This window comes from Cebus imitator, unplaced genomic scaffold (assembly GCF_001604975.1).
Source record: "Cebus imitator isolate Cc_AM_T3 unplaced genomic scaffold, Cebus_imitator-1.0 Scaffold206, whole genome shotgun sequence".
In the NCBI taxonomy this organism is placed as follows: Eukaryota; Metazoa; Chordata; class Mammalia; order Primates; family Cebidae; genus Cebus; species Cebus imitator.
The window spans coordinates 1,825,682-1,843,038 of NW_016107521.1; the positions used below are offsets into that span (position 1 = coordinate 1,825,682).

The window sequence follows — 17,357 nt, forward strand, 5'->3', positions numbered from 1 at the left end:
ACTGGAAAGCAGTAACCGCTCTGCTAGAAACCCAGGCTGTGGAGTCTGTAATTGGCCGTAGTGCTCTCCTACCTTGCCTGCTACTGCCTTGCTCCCACTCCCCCAGACGGCCTTTACTTCTTCACAACTCTTGAGTGCAAGTGAGTTCCTGCTGTCATGGAAAGGCTTTTCCCAGATGATACATGACCACCTCCTTTTCTCTTCTCAAATATTGAATCAAATTTATGGTGCCCATATTCCTTAATCAGACTGTTATCAGACAGTGAACCGGGTGAATTTGATTTAAAGCAGATTGTAGCACCAGCCAGTGACTGCTCCTGGCCCTAATCAAGACTCCTCTCCGGAGAGGATGCCTTGAGCTAGATGGGCTTTAATGGGCACTTCTATCTCATGAGCACCAGCCCCATTTTGCCAGATCTCTGGAAAGTTGCCTCCCAGCTTCCCTGCCTAACCATAAGGCTCAAGAAACAGACGTTTATTTTTGCTACAATAATGGGAGAGATGATGATGATGGTGCTATTTGTAATGATAACAGCTGACAACTGTATTTATTATGCCAAGTTCTATCTTAAGTGCCTTACATACATTACTTGTTGAATTCTCACTGCTACCTTGTGTGACTGGCACTAATATTATCCCCATTCTAGAGATGAGGAGCATGAGGTTCAGAGAGATAAAAAGGCTACAAAGCAAGAGAGAGATGGAGCTAAGTTTGTCACCTGTATCTGTTGTGCTCCAGTGCCCAGCCTCTTTAACATTGCCTCATACTAAATTCTTATTTTCCCAGAGCATTTTCAAAAGGTTTGACTTTCTGGAATTTGTCCTGAAACTACAGTCTTAGTTTTCATCTTGGAGTCTGTACATGGGTGCTGAGATGGCAATTTCTCTAAGATTGTGGCTCATAGTCACTCCTGGGAGTAGGTGCATTTAGATGAATGAAAAAGAGACAACTGGGTCTCTCAGCCCGCTTAATGGGACATAACTTACATAGTGTCAGCTTCAATTGCAGACTGAATGGTCCAGTGGTTTGGGGGATCCTGGCAGGAATGTTTTCCTTGCCCCAGCATGCTTGTGTAATGGGAACCTAGAAGAAGAATGGGTGTGTTTGTCCAACTTTCTGGCTTTGAATGCTGATAATTTGTAGACAGTGAATACGGGGCATTAGAACTGTGGAGTGGGCAGATGTGGAGGAGGCACGGCTGCAGGCCCATGGAACAGAGAACAACTTTGTTTATCAAGGGGTGGGATGTGGGGTGTGGAGGAAAGCTTTGCAGTCAGGCTGTGGAGACTGAGTGGGGGCTGCTGGGCTGGCTGCCAGCCCCCACCACTGCTGGGGGTCGATGGTGTCTCCCTGTTGTAGGAATGTTGGGAAAAGAGGGATGTGCTGTCCTCAAGAGAAAGGGCAGATTTAGGGCATATGGACAGGCTAGACACTTGGGAACTCCTTTGTGTCGCTCAGGTCAAGACTCAGCCAGGAAGAGGTTTGGCACTCCTGGCTAACTGTCTGGCTGATAGCCACACACCTGCAGGGTCTGCAGTGCCAGAGTGAACACTTGGGGCAAGGGGTTGCTGATTAAAGGACAGAGCATTATCTTTGCTTGCTACACTACTCGGCCACCAGACGGATGCTGACACTGCCTCTCCTCTTGCATCCTCCTTTTTTATGCCCTATACTATTTCCTCACCTCTCCAGGCAGATAATGAAGGAAATTGGCAGTAAAGACCATTTTTCCACTCTCAAGACCATAAATAGCTAGCAGAGCGCTGTGATGAAGAATGGTCTTCACTCCCAGGAACACCGCCTCCTGCAAGTGTTAGCATCTTGGAGACACTGCAGGGGCAGTTCTGTGCACTGTAGCAGACCTGACGTCCTCCCAGGGCTGGGCCCTGTTCTGAGTTGCTGTGGGAACACAGTACTCCTAAGGTCCCTAGTGGTAGTATATAGTTAGCCTTTTCCAGGTAGCAGCTAAGAACAAGACAGGATAAGGGGTAGGCAGTGTAGTGCTGAGAAAAGTCCATAGGCTTGGAATTAGAAAACCTAGTTTGAACCCTGGCCTCACCACCACTCCCATTTATTTTCCATGCAACTTTGGACTAGTCACCTATTTTTCTGCTTCTTCATCCCTAACATGGAGGTGATACATAGTATCCTTCCAGGTTATCAGGAGGGTCAAGAGTAAGAATGCGTATGAAAAGGCCTAGTACATAATAGAGACTCAGTAAATAACCTCCCTGAGCCTTCATTTCCATATGTGAACAAAGGGGGTTGTGATTCGTATCCATTCTGTGAATTTATTGGGACTGTCAATGGGATTAAATGTATGTAGAATACTTAATGTGCCTGGCAGGTAGCAAACACTCAACAAATGGTAGAATGGTAGAAACGGTGTTATAGAATGGTGGTTATTGTGGTTATTCAATATGAATCTATCAGCCAGGATTGGAATGTATCAATAAAGTTGTAAAAGCCATTGGACCAGGTTCAGAGAAACTGAGTCAGCCATAGTAGCTCAAGTCATCAAACTGAAGGAAACCCCAGCTCGTACTGGGAGCCATGCCAAGGCCAAAGGTCAGAGCTGCGGATTGCAGTAGTCAGTCATCTCTCAGTATCGTGGAGGATTGTTTCCAAGACCCCCGTGGATACCAAAATCTGCAGATGTTCAAGTCCTTTATATAAAATGGTGCAATATTAGCATATAACCTACGCATATCTTCCTGTGTATTTTAAATCAGTTCTAGAATTCTTATAATACCCGATGGAATATAAATGATGTAAATGCCATTTAAATAGTTATTACATTGGTTTTGGTTGGGGGGGGATTTTTGTTTGTTTGTTTTTGTAATAGTTATTACATTGGTTTTGGTTTGTAGGGGATTTTGGGGGGTTTTTGGTTGGTTGGTTTTCTGTTTTACATTTTGAGACAGGGTCTCACTCTATTGCCCAGGCTCTAGTGTGGTGGTACAGTCACAGCTCACTGCAGCCTCAACCTCCCACACGCAGGTGATCCTCCCACCTCAGCCTCCAGAGTAGCTGGGACCACAGGCATGCACCACCATGCCCTGCTAATTTTTGTATTTTTTGTTAGACATGGTGTATTGCCATGATGCCCAAGCTGGTCATGAACTCCTGGGCTCAAGCAATCTGCCTGCCTCAGCCTCCCAAAGTGCTGGGACTACAGGTGTAAGCCACTACACCCAGCCATTATACTGTATTTTTAAATTTGTCTTATTTTTTATTGTTGTATTGGTTTTTTAGAAAAATATTTTTGATGCAGTCGGTGGAACCCACTGCTGCTGAGGCTCCTCTTCATGCTTAAAAAGGGCAGGGACCTCTGGCCTCAACCAGAGCCAGGCTTTCCCCAAGCAAGAGAAAGTGTCCTGCTTGTCCAGGAAGTCAAAGCCTGCAAAGCCTTCAAAGTTAACACAGAAAGCAGTAGATTCCAGAAAGCAATAGTTCATCCCCAGGTGTTGTGGACCCTACCCAGATAGGGCCTTGTTGGCCTGGCACAGGGTTTTAGTGCGCAGATCTGAGGGTGTCACCAGGTAGCAGACCTGAAGCTAAGAATCTTCTCCTTGTGACTGAGTTATATCAGGCCCTTCTGGGACCCTCCACCCACTAGCCAGTCTACTCCTCAAATGACTCAGGCCAGACTTGACCTCATCTTTTGTAAATTCCTGCTTCCTGGTTAAGTGTTTGCCTCCTTGGTTTGATGGTGTCTCCATCTCTGGTATGAAGTATACCCAAAACATTAATTCCCCTGGGGTGACCTGGCCTGGGGCTCTGTTGCCTAAAAGTTGGTCTTTCTCCAGAGAGCTCACTCCTAGCCCAAAGTAAGGACTATGGGGGCTTTGAGCCCCTCTGCTAGGGTACACCACCTTAGATATTGGAGAAACCAAGGCCTTGGGTTCAGGTTCTAGGTTCCCACTCTGTCACCAATTAACTGTGTATTTGTAGACCAGACCCCTCCCCTCTTTGAACTTCAGGTGCTCATCTGTACATTGGTGATGATTATGTCACCCAGCTCATAGGGTTGAGAGGATTAAACATGATAACGCTCATAAAGTAACTGATGCAACCACAGAGGCTGGCATGATATGGAAACTCAGTTAACATTTTACTCCCTTCCACCAAAGTCAGGGATGCCAATAACAATTTTCACTGTGCATAACCTCAGCTCTGCTGGAAGCAGTTAACATAAGCAAATACAATCAGCAGCTTTTCTTTGGAGTGTGGTAGAGGCTCACATAGAGTCACCATGGCAGCTGACTTTGATGCTAGAGGCTGCGTCTCAACAATAGCTGTATCTTAATAATGTTGTACTTCTCCGCACATTTACATCCCAGACCTTCTTTGGCCCTTGTTAGCCCAAGAATGCAAGTTCCTCAAAGCATAGAGGGGTCAGATGACCTTGCCAAGATCTCATAGCCTGTGTGTGATGGAGATGAGTTTGAACCTAGATTGACCCTGCCTGGCCTTGGGAAAAGCAGCTTGCATGAGCTATGTTGGCCTGTAGACAAAGAATGGATCTGCCTGTGCTTCCCAAGTGGCTTTGGATCCCATTTTCCCCAAGCTCAGCCTGTTTCCTGTCTTAGATAACCTTAAAGAGCTGCATGAGCTCTCTGGCTGCCCTTTCCTCGCCCCTACTGGTATCACAGCCCACCGTTAACACCTGTGTCTGTTCCCCAGATTTAGTGATGAAGGGATGGAGGTGATCGAGCGGCTCATCTACCTCTATCACAAGTTCCATCAGCTAAAGGTCAGCAATGAGGAGTATGCTTGCATGAAAGCAATTAACTTCCTAAATCAAGGTGAGTGGCTGGGATGGGCAAAGGGACCTTTGCATTGGTAGGGGGTGTAGGGGGCAGCGAGCATTTGCCCTCCTGTTTCACCCCTCCTTACCCTCAGGATTGTCTCACACAATCCATCATACCATCTGGGTTTCAATCCTGGAAAACCTGTGGACCCCCTTGTCATCACCCTGACCCTTTATAGCACTGGGAATGGGAGAACGCTTTGGATATTTTTTTCTTCAAACCTAAATGCCACAATCTCTATAACTCATAGAGGAAGGAAAAGGATTTGCTTTGTTTAGTCAGTTTTAATGCATTTACACACAGACACCAAGGACAGTACATGCGTCATTTTAAATATGTACCAAGTTTACCAGTGACTGAAGAAGAACAGAGTGACTGATGAAACTATTGGAGATAAGGCCTCTGACAGGCTGGCAGTGGTTCTGACAGCCTCTTCAGGGCAGAGCAGGGATGCACAAATACACACACACACACACACACACCCCCCAAGCATGGCTTTTAATAGGGTACACAAATACACACACACACACACACACCCCCCCCAAGCATGGCTTTTAATAGGGTGCACAAATACACACACACACACACACACACGGCTTTTAATAGGGTGCACAAATACACACACACACACACACACACACACACACACACCAAGCTTGGCTTTTAATTAAAAGAATGCCGGATATGATTTATGTGGAATATTACCTGCAAAGTGGCACTTGGCAGCTGCCTGCCCGCATAGGGAGGAGGTTTGTATTATCTTTTTTTCCAAAGTAGCTAATGAGTACTCTGCTCCCATAGCAGCACTGGGCTGTTCTGCTGCCTGTGGCATTGCAGGTGCCCTCGTCCTGTGTCCTGTCTCCACTCCAGAGCTCCTCTCCTCTTTGCCCACTCTCCTCCTGCTTCTGCACCATTCATGCATTTATCTGGTGTTCTGCATGCCTCCCTTAGGCCAAACCCTGTGATAAGCATAAAAGACATTGAAAAAACTTAGACCCCAGATCTCTGGCCTCAAGAAGTATGCATTCTGATGGCACTTGACATGCTGCTTGCCCCTCAGATGGGGGAGAGCAGTAGCAACTTCTTGAAGGAGGAGAAATCTGAGCTGGGCCTCAAAGCCTGGGTAAGATTTATATATAGAATATTTTTGTTCATATTCTATATATAAAAAAGGTGTGTGTGTGTATATATATATATAGATAGAGAAAGAGAGAGAGAGAGATATCTATATATAAAAAATGGAGGGGCCAGGCACAGTGGCTCATGCCTGTAATTCCAACACTTGGAGAGGCCAAGGCAGGAGGATCACTTCAGCCCAGGAGTTTGAGACCAACCCAAGCAACATAGACCCCATCTCTGCAGAAAATTTAAAAAATTAGTTGAGCATGATGGCACACACCTGTAGTCCTAGCTTCTCAGGAGGCTGAGGTGGGAGAAACTCTTGAGCCAGGAGATTGATGCTGCAGTGAGCTGTTGATCGCACCACTGCACTCCAGCCTAGGGGGCAGAGCAAGACCCTGTCAAAAAAAAAAATGGAGGGACAGCCCAGGAGGAAGATTAAGAACAGAAGCACATGGGAAGTGTGTGTGTGTGTGTGTGTGTGTGTGTGTGTGTGTGTGTGTGTGTGTGTGACAAGCATGAATGTATGGGTATCAGCAAGGTTTCTGATTGGTTCCAGCGAAAGGCAAATTTGAAGACATTATAAAGGATAAATTTGGAAAGGTAGGTTATTCAGTCATTTGTTAAGTGTTTTCTAGTTGTTTGAAGCTGAGAGAAGCCCTAGCCCTTGAGGGACTCTGTCCGCTTACTATCCTCTGTATTATTTTTTCCTCTCTCTCATTTCTCTTCCCTTATGCAGAGCTTAGTTCCTCCCTATCAGAGAAGATCCCCTGTTGTGACAATGTTTATTAACTTAGTTGAAAGATGCACATATTTAAGGAGTTGGTTTCTCTTCCACATTAGAAAGCCCGTCCCATTCCCTGTGTGGTTTTTTCTTTCACAGATATCAGAGGTCTGACCAGTGCCTCACAGCTGGAACAGTTGAACAAACGATACTGGTACATTTGCCAGGATTTTACTGAATATAAATATACACATCAGCCGAACCGCTTTCCTGATCTCATGATGTGCTTACCTGAGATTCGCTATATTGCAGGTAACATCCTGGGTCTCAGGCTTCCAGACCTTCCTTGCTTCTCTTAGCTTGTGAAGGAATGAGGCAAGCAGTGTTTTCAGGGTACTCATTCCAGCCCATCACCAACTGCATGAAAGAGCTCTCATCCTTGCCCTCAAAAAAGGTCTGTTATAACGAGAAGCTTGTGTTCTCTGTAGAGAAGAGAAGTTAATTTCCTGAGCTCTTATGATATGCAGGGTACTTTGTGGCCTTATATCATTTAATCTCACACCAGTCTCTGCTGATGGTTGGCGATATTATAGCCATTCTACGGATGAGGAAAGAGAGGCTCAGAATATCTCAAATTAATTTAATTTCTTGAATTGTTGTACTTTAAAAGAGTGAATTTTATGATACATTAATTATATCTCAATTTTTAAAATTATCTTCATTTCACAGAATTGCTCATAAGCCCATTAGCTTTGAGAGGTCATTTCTTTAAAGTGATGTCTTTAGCTGGGCACAGTGGCTCATGCCTATAATCCCAGGTACTCAGGAGGCGGGGGTGAGAGGATCTGTTGAGGCTAGGAGTGAGATTTCATCTCTAAAAAAATTAAACATAGGAAAAATAAAGTTTAAAATCCTGTGTTTGCAGAGGAATTTTATGCATTAGGATGTGTATACATGTATGTATGTATGTTTCTATGTGGTCTTGACCCCTACTGAGCTTCCTGACATTTAAGTAGGTCTATTTCAATATGAAATCCTGGCTTTTTTGGTTGTTGCTTTGCTTCATGTAGTAAAGATTCTTGTTCCGGCTGTCTGGCACATACCAAGGGGCAGCTCAGAACTGTGACCTGTAGATCAGGATTCTTCCTGTAAAATTCAGCAGTATAGTTTTTAAATTCAACATAAAAATTCTGGAGAAAGCAATAACAGTTTTATTTCAATCTGACAAGGGAATTTTTTTTTTTATACTTCTTGGGCCACAAAGCAGTCTAGCAGATGTAAGCTGGGCCTAAACTATTGGAATTTTAGAGATATTTTGACAGTTTGTCTCAGTATTTTCTAATCCCTTACCACGTGAGACATTAATCAGGTACTCTGTGAAATAAAGGAAGTCAGCAATTATACATCAGTCTCCTCCATAGAACTGAGTCCTCAGCCTTGGCAGCACTTCCAATCACCTGGAAAACTTAAAAAAAAAAAAAAAATCAATGTTTGAGTTGTACCTCAAGAGATTCTGGTTTAATTGGAATGGGGTGGAGCCCGGAGATCAATCAGTGTTTTCTTTTCTTTTCTTTTTCTTTTTTTTTTTTTTTTGAGATGGAGTCTTGCTCTTTTTGCCCCGGCTGGAATGCAGTGGCACAATATCAGTCACTGCAACCTCCGACTCCTAGGTTCAAGCAGTTCTCCTGCCTCAGCTTCCCAAGTAGCTGACATTACAGGGGTGCGCCACCACGCCTAGCTAATCTTTGTATTCTTAGTAGAGACGGGGTTTCACTATGTTGGCCAGGATGGTCTTGATCTTTTGACCTCATGATCCGCCTGCCTCGACCTCCCAAAGTGCTGGGATTACAGGCATGAGCCACCTCGCCCAGCCTCAATCAGTGTTTTCAGACGGCTCCCCAGGTGACTCTAAGGTACTGTCTGGGAGAAGAACCACAGCCTTAGATATTTACAAATAATATTAGCACGCTAAATGCTCTGAGAAGTCCTTCAATCAGAGATTTGCAAAACTCTTGGAACCCTGAGTTTCTCAAATGTATTTGTCCCTTTACCCCCATTCCTTTTTCCCCTAGTACTTTCATTAACCTATTAAACCATCCTGAAGTGCAGTATTTTATAGAATATTAGTTAGAGAATCCACGGGGGCTTGGAGGGGGGTGAAGAAAATATGAGAGAAGTTTCTTGGACTACCTCTCAGTTTCAGATTCCTTATCTATAAAACAAAGGTAAAAAGCAGTACACAGAAGTAGTGTGAGAATTAAACGAGTTAATTCATTTAACCACCCAGAACAGAGGAAGTATTCCCTGAGTAGTAGGATGATGAGTTGGCACCGTTACCAGGCTCCCTAGGGCACCCAGAGGGGTCTGGATGTTAGGATGTTAGCCCAATGTGTCTGATCTTTGTGATACTCCTGGCACATCTCTTGCCCTAGACACTCAGCAAGGTGATACTCCCTCTCCACCAGCCCGGGGAGGCCGACGTGCCCATCCACTAGTGGCCGCTGCTAACTCTTCTTCTCCCGCCTTGTTCCCAGGAAAGATGGTGAATGTGCCCCTGGAGCAACTGCCCCTCCTCTTTAAGGTGGTGCTGCATTCCTGCAAGACAAGTGTGGGCAAAGAATGACCTGTTCCCAGCGCCCTCCTCAGGCCGACCACCTCGCTTTGGGTGGGCAGGATGGGCTCTGGAGGAAAAAGCCAGAGAGACCAAGATGGAGGCCGTGGAGCAGCATTTCCAGTTGCCTCCACAGCAAGAAGAGTTTTTGTTTGTTTGTCTGTTTTTTTAACCTCATTTTTCTATATATTTATTTCACGACAGAGTTGAATGTATGGCCTTCAACATGATGCACATGCTTTTGTGTGAATGCTGCCGATACATCTTCTTACAGTTTACAGATGTGAAGATGTTTAATGTGACAGTGTTGTCATTGTTTAGAAATAGTTCTTTTGTATTTTGAGGGAGAGGGTGGGATGGGGCTAAGATGACTATTTCCATAATGTTAACAAAGATGACTACCTCAATGGAAATAGGGGGTGTGTCCATCCCTACTTTTTCCACATTTTCTCAGCAGACTCATACATTTGTCTGTCAGAGAGCAAATTGCCTTTTTTAAGCCACAGAATTGCCAGGTAAAAGGGCACACTGTAAAGGGGCAAAGTGTTGTTAGGAGATTGACTAAGCAGGGTTGGGGAGATGGCAACAGGACAGGGGTGAAGACTGCGCCATGTCCTTTCCTTCGAAAGCATGAAGAGAGAGTCGGACACAGTGACCAAATTTAAGGCAGGTTTCCTTCCACCCAAGAAGTCCTGATGGCAGAAGAGTGTCTGTTCTCACACGTTGCTGCCCCTACCCTTGCTCCACCACTGTCACCTTCTACCACTGTGAACTTGCCATCTAGGCAAAGTCCTGGCAATCAGTTGATCCACAGGACTGGCCTCCCAGCTCCCTTGGGGCCGCCAGCTACCTAGTTTCCTTACCTAGATCTCCTGAGCTCCACCTTTCTCCTTCCTGCTCCCTTATGTATTTGACTTCCTACTGGCCCTTTGAAAAACCAGCTGAGCAGAATGCCATGTTCTGAATCCTGTTGCCCACCACTGATTTATTCTCCTTTCACCTTGTTTTCTTCAAAGGGTAGTAGGGCAAGGCCAGACTGCGAAAAGAATAGACACTCCTCTTGTGAAATTCCCTGTTCCTCTCCCCACCCCTTCCTACCGCTCTCTCAGGTCTGAATCCAAAACCTGCAGTCTTTTGTAAGCAGTGGGAAGGACCATTCACCTGTCTGCTGACCAGAAATGTTGCTCCTAAGTTCTTCTCCAAGTTTTCCTTTTCTCTCCAGAGTGAGACCAGTTCTCCTCAGGGACCCAACACAAAGCCCAAGGCCCAGAGTGGTCCAGCTGCCCCTTACTTCAGCAGTGGACTGACCAGCCAAGGCCTGGAGGGCTGGAGCCAGAAACACCTGGAAGGGAAGGGGGGCTTTAAACTACCTCAGGTTCCTGATGGCCTGGCTGCTCCTCTGCAGACATGGCCTGGACTCCTTGTTCTTTCACTACCTGCCCCACCTCATCCCAGGAAGTGTTCCTTACCCTCTTGACTTTGGCCAGTGCCACATCAGGTCTGTCTTAGAACTCTTTCAGGTGCTTTTCCCCTTTTTGCCTTAATGTAATAATTGTCCTGCCTACACCCAGGTACCTTCCACAGCCGGTGTGGCAAGCAGACCTCTTAGCTGGCTGCATGCCTGAGTGGGTTGGAGGCCCATGGCTGCTCCCTTGCCTATTCAGTCAAAGGCTGTTTGCTCTCTCCCCAACTCAGTCTAGTAAAGCTACCCAGGAGGCCACCATGTCGTGTGCATGGGTAGTCCATGTTTGATTGTAACTTCATCTGTCTGGTGAAATGTTACGGGTACCAGCAGAGTGATGATTTTGCCCCTTGATGGATCTAAAACTCAGAGCATTATGCCTTGATGCCATTTCCCTGGTTGCTCTGAGAAAGAGAAAAGACCTGTTCCTCAGGAAAAGCTCCAGCTAGCACGTTGTTCACATCAGTGGGAAGATTTTTGTATGTTCATGTGTATCTGTTTATTTCTAAGTTCACAATACTTGTTCCCCTGATTTTTTTTTTTTTTTTAATTTAACCAACTGGATCACATTCTTTGGCCACAGGTCAGACTCTGAGCTGCTTTCCTCCAGATTGGGAAGGAAACACATATCATAGACCCCTTCTCTTAGACAGCTCCTGCGTACAGCATCTTTCTTTGCTGAGGCCTCCATCTGTCCTACTATTATTTTTGAAATTGCTTTTCAAATTAAACATTTTACCCATTGTGTTGGGTGTCAAAGGGAATTGCTCTCTGATGAGGCAAGAACGTGTCTCTCCAATAACATAGTATTAAACAGAGCAAGTTGTTAATTTGTGGAGTGGGGGAAAGGTTCTGCAAGTTGCCATTATACAAATCCAGTTTTACAAATGTTTGCAGCAGATTCCACAGAACAAAGAGCCCATTCATTGCTGAGAGCCCTGCAGAATCTCTGAGCCAAGTGGCCGTGTGTTCCGAGCCGGAGCCTGACCTGTGGACCGTCTTTAATGTCTTCTGCACCCAGTCCTTTTATGACGTGGGCTTTTTTTAAACAGGGTAAAGTGAATGTGTTGCATTGCAAACTCAGGTATTATGCGGAGAAGGTAGGAGTGTAGCTAGCAGCGTGGAGACATTAGGTCAGCCACTAAATGTATTTGTGAATTTGGTTTGAAGGACACAGAGAAAGGTTGGAGGGGGAGGTTTGGTGTGTTTGTTTTTTGCCTTCCTGTAACGTTTAGTTAACAGGTAGCCTTTTGATTGTGGAAAGAGAGAAAGTTGTACATGTTTTCTCTCATTCCTCTCTCTGTCCTCTCTCTGATTCAACCACCAAAAGCACTCACTTTGAGTGAGAATTTCTACGCCATAAAAATATGACTCTGAAAGCCACGTGGAAAAGGAGAATCCCACCTCCTTGTACTACGTTGAAACATGCAAGCCTTTCCCTCCCTCTCCTTTTGGATGTTTTCTTGTTCCCAAGACAAAAGTTTGGCATCTTGGAACTTATTCATGCTCTGGCTGCCTTTGTAGACTTTTGGAGTCCTTTGCAAGGTTTGGTGGTCTTGCCCTTAATCTGGAGAAATTCCCCAGAACCTGTCTGAAAGCACTCAGCCTGGCTCAGAGGACACCCAGCCAGTATGCCCCACTCACAAGAGCAGTGGGCAAACCCCCAGGGATAGGAGGAAGTAGGCAGCATCCTCCCTGTCCTGTTCCCCAGAACCAGAGCAAGGAATGGGGAATCCTAAGGGTTTCTGTGGCATCACTGAACATCGCCCACTCCACATCAGCCTGCCTCTCACCTGCCACCCTTTTTCAGGGAAGTGAGTACCTGCCATGTTCAGTGTCACCAGATCCTTAAAATCCTGGGCCCTGAGCTGGCTGCATTGCTCTGTTACCCATTTCCTGTATTTGTTTGTTTGTTCTTGATTTCCGGGGGGAGTGGGACCAATAGAGACAGACAAACCCAGTGTGGGCAGCATCTAAGCCATGTCCAAGATTGGCCAAATTCAGGGAACCCTACCTCTCAGCAGGACAGAAGGCTGAGCAGTGGTTCCAGGCCCTCCACGTTGGGCCCCTGGTGTATGTCTTTTTCCTTGATGCTTTTGAAATTTTTGCAGTTGTTTTAAGAATCCAGTCTTTCAGACCAGCCCTTTTATTAAACTTTGATTTTTTTAATTAATTTTTTAAAGTAAAAAACAAAAACAAAAAAAAAATTTAACAAACCGCTACTCTTACTCCCTCGCCTCCCCACCCTACTCGATGCGCATTCCCTTGCACTCCCCTCTGCCTTTGCAGCTGAAGCATCTATGGCTTGAAGTATCTATGTCCAGTGTCTGTGAAATGATGTTTTATCTGTGTGTCAGGATGAGAAATGGCAGTCATTCCACCAGGTGCTGGAAACTGGTTAGCCTGGAGACAAGGGTTTCTGGGGCCACAGCTCAGGGATGTGTATTTAATTACAGGGTCCCCAGAAACTCCTCTCTAGGCTGCTATGGCAACATTTTTTCTGGGCTTGGGAGCCAGACCTGAACTGTTTCCTCCAAGGCGAGAGCCCTAGAGAGCCTGCCGGGTCTGGAACAAGCTAGGGCTTCTGCTTGCCAGACCTGGGCCACCATGAGACTTGAAGGCTTCTAGCTGTCCTATGACATGAGCCACAGTGGCCCTGCCTCTCCCAGCTCATAGAAGCCTGATCCCTCTGTCTAGTCCGGTCCTTATGTGGCATCCGTCTTCTGGGCCTGCAGCCCTAAATGGGCCACAGCCTGCATGGGAATCAACTGTAGGCTCAAAAGGAGGCGGCGAATAAGGTCAGAGCCCTCTCCAAGCCCAAGAGCAAAAGTTGTGTTGCTGGTGGAGGCTAGTCTTCCAGACCTAGCCCTACCATCTGTGCCCTTTGATGACTATTGTTTTTTTTTCTCTAAAATGTCTTGTAATAGGTGATTATTTGTTGACTCAAATTTCCATGAAAAAGAAAAAAAAAAACTACCTCTTAAGTGACATCCTGGTGATTCCTCCCTGAGGATTCCTGTGGGAAAAGAATACTGTAGCTCCTGCTCCGTGTACGTGTTTCTGTCGGGGAAAGAAGCCCCGCCTGCCCTGGGGTGTTGGTGTTTTTGTCTGTGTTGCCATCCTGGGTCTGCCACAGGGGCTGGTGGCTGCACTGTACTGTCTGGGCTGTGTGTGGGGATTCCTTCCCACCTACCCAGCCAGGGACGAGTCATTCCCTTGAAGAGACCTCCATTTCCTTCCTGTGCTCCAAGGCATGGGGAGCACCACTCCCACAGGCACTACCTTTAGGGGCTCTGATGGCACACGCATCAGGAGCCTACCCTCGTGTTACCTGTCCTAGCTCTGCCTCCACCCACAGTCCTGTGTGTAGGAATCAGGAAACGGGATGTCTCTGAGCCCTTGTCCCCAAAGGGCCGGCCAAGGGCTGCCCGCCAGCCTGGCTCCATCAACCCTGCATGATCAAATGATAGCTGGCGGGCTCTGCAGGCTACCCTGGCCCTCTGCTACCTCCCACCCTGCCAGCTGGCAAGGGATGGGCTCTGCTCTGTGAATTGACTACCTGTGGAAATGTGACCAATTAGTGTGAAATGCATGTTTAGCAAATGTTAGATACTGTATTGAATCAATAAATGTGAATGCTTCTGCACATGGCATCTGTCTTTGAAGCTTGTCTGGGGTTCTGGGGAGGGATGATGGCATGTCCTGAGGCACCGGCTTGAGCCTTCACACCTGTGGCTCTTGCTCATAACTGACGCCCACCTCAGTTCCTGTTGCTGAGGCTCTGGCTGGGGGTGGTCTCTCTGAACTACCTGAATCAATGAACCAGCACTGACTAAAGTGGCCACCTTGTGTGTCACGCACCATGTTGAACTTCAAGGATCATTGCTTCTATTTTGTAACTGAAGAAACTACAGTCGAGAGAGGTGAGAAGACTCTCCCGAGGGGGGCGGCACCACCAGAGGAAGTGAGCCTAGTGGAGAGGCAGACACACGCCTGCGCAGTGCAGGGGGATGAGGGTTGCCATGAGGGGTTATGTGGGATTGTAAGCGCCTGGAGAAGGAGTGGCTTGTTCTATGCAGGATAGTCAGGAAGAGCTTCGCAGATGAGTGTTGTTGAAGATGGCGCTTGTATAAAGTCACGGGGCAAAGGGATCCACAGCATCTCCTAGGCCTGGCTGTGAATCAGAAAGATGGGAGTGTTTGGGCATAACAAGGGACTGCCACGGCAGGAGTGGTGGCCGGTGGGAGGGATCAACAAGAGTTGGGGCCGGAGAAGCAGTTGGGAGCCTTGGATGCCACATTCAGGAGTGTGGGGAAAGAAAGCTGTCTGCTGAGTCTCGGGCAAGAGAGCAGCATCACAGTGCTTGAGAGGCTGATGGATGGCCTTGGATGCACTGTGCTCTAGCAAAGCAATACTGTCTTTCCAGAAAATGGGGGAGGTCTGTTAACAGCTTTTCCAGAGCAGAAAATATGGAGGCTCTAAGAGGTCAAGGGATATGGCCAAAATCATACAGGAGTGTCAAGTTCGGACTTGAACCCAGATCTGCCCAACTGTCCTGCAGGCCTGTGCATATGATCAGAGAAGTGGCAGAGTCTGGGTTGAGGGGCGTGTGAAGACAGATGGGAGAGATGAAGGCTCCTCAGGCTGGGAAGATAAAGGCTGAAGAATGTTTGATCAAAGTCCGTTAATCCTCTTGTATGAAATGAGGGAAGCCCAGCTGCCTTCCCATTCCTCAGCCTCCAGCACAAGAAACCAGAGAGCCCTTGAGTTTTGAAAGAGATGGGTTTAGAACAAAGGAAATGCTGCAGAACGAATTAATAGACTGTCTTCCTTGCCCCACAAGGGGAACAGATACACAGAGGTGCCGGGAGGAGAAGGGACGCATTGGCCAACTGCCTCCGGAGTCCAGGCACTGTGATGGGTGCGTCATGCACGTCGTCTCAGTAATCTTCATAACAGCCTTGCAAGGGGTAGGTCTCAGCCCCATTTTTTTAATAAACAAATTGAGGCTTGAGGAATTTAAGTCTTCTGCTTAAGATGACACATGAGTAAGTGGCAGAATTGGCTTTTGAATCCAGGTCTATCTGATTAACTAAAGTTACAACAGGCTTCCTCCCTGTTCAGCCTTAGCAATTCAATAGTGCTGAATGTGGATGTCCAGAGTTTGTAGCAAAGCTCAGTAATGGCCTTTGGGTGAACCTTTTACCATTCAAAACAAAACAAAACATTAAGCTAAAAAAGGATTAATTCTGTAAGAGGTAGATGAACAGACCCAACCAAACTGAGCTGAAAAGCAGTGCTGCCCAGATGTGTAGAATACTGCAGGCACCATATCGGCATGGAGTCTCAACACAGACACCCACAAGACGGTTCTGTGGAACAAGAAGTCAGAATTCTGTTGCCAAAAATATAGGAAGTGCTGCACTCACTCTTCGGTCCACATTGATTCTCAGCCCTTATCGGCATATTAAAGGCTCTGAGAAGTCCCACCTGAAGAAAAGTAACGTTGTTGAGCCCAGGTTCTACCAAAACCATTTGAGCATTGGACATTTTTGCCTCCTGTTAAAATTCTGTTGGGATAATAATATTCTGTGGAATAAAAGGACACTGCCCTTTGCTGCTTATGTGATGCTGAGCTTTTAGTTTCCTGGGTTCCAGCCAATAATATGGAAGAATAATAAAGTAACATCTAGAAAACAAAGCAAAGCACTGTGCTAAGGATTTGTGTGCACTAGAGTACTACTGATTGCCCAGAGCAACCCAGTGAAGTTGCTGCTATAATGATCCCATATTACAGATAAGAAAACTGAGGCCCAGAAAGGGTAAGTCATTTGCTTAAGGCATAACTGGTGAGATGCTGGGAATGAATATAAACCAGCATCGATTGAGCGCCTACTATTCAGCAAGATCTGTGCTCCAATTCTCATCCGTGTGCAAACCCTCGGAGGTAAGTAAGGCCATCTACATACCTGAAGAAACAGGGAAGGCTGGCTACTCTGAATTAAGTCAGAGTCTGAAGACAGAAGCCCCTGGAAATGAAGGCAGGGGAGAGTGCTGGGGTGAGGCTGGGTCTGGCTTCGCAGAGCTCTTTCCAGGGGTGGTTTCCCTCAAGCAGTCTGTGAGATGGCAGGTGTATCAACCAGGGATCTCACCACCTGAGTTCTCATTCCAGCTCTTACCCTTCCGGGTTGCCTGTGACCTTGACCCAGATAGATCTCCGATCCTCACTTTCCCTGTCAGACAAATGGTGTTGATGGTACCTGTGTCTTGGGAGATGGCAGGGTTAAAGTTGGGGCTCAGTGAAGTCAGTACATAAAAGGAAGCTAGGTACGGGGAGCTGTCACCCCTACACCCCAACAGCAGAAACTTAGCAGAACCAGGAGCCTTGGCCTGGCTGCCCATCAGGGTTTTAGGTCCACAGTGGTAATCAGCCTCTCAGAGATCCTATGGCAAAAGTGCCCAACTGCCAGACCCAGGGCTCTTGGAGTCTTGTTCCCTTGGTAACAAGTCTCACCATGGAGACCACAGCCCCATCCTTGCCCTCCCTGCATGCTCACTCTCCACAAACCTTTCTTGTCCAACACCCAGTCCTAGGAGCAGTGTAGGTACTGAGGGGCACTTCCAGG

General features: G+C 46.7%; 1 protein-coding gene across 1 annotated transcript in view; it reads left to right on the forward strand.

Moving 5' to 3' along the window:
* The window catches only part of NR6A1 (nuclear receptor subfamily 6 group A member 1), a 35,724-nt gene extending 21,345 nt beyond the window's left edge, over positions 1–14,379 (forward strand). The window contains exons 7-9 of the mRNA XM_037745652.1: positions 4,688–4,809; positions 6,818–6,970; positions 9,193–14,379. Of these exons, the coding sequence (XP_037601580.1) occupies positions 4,688–4,809; positions 6,818–6,970; positions 9,193–9,281 (364 nt within the window). The 3' untranslated portion in view covers positions 9,282–14,379. The remainder of the gene's footprint in view (positions 1–4,687; positions 4,810–6,817; positions 6,971–9,192) is intronic.
* The last annotated feature ends 2,978 nt before the right edge of the window (positions 14,380–17,357 follow it).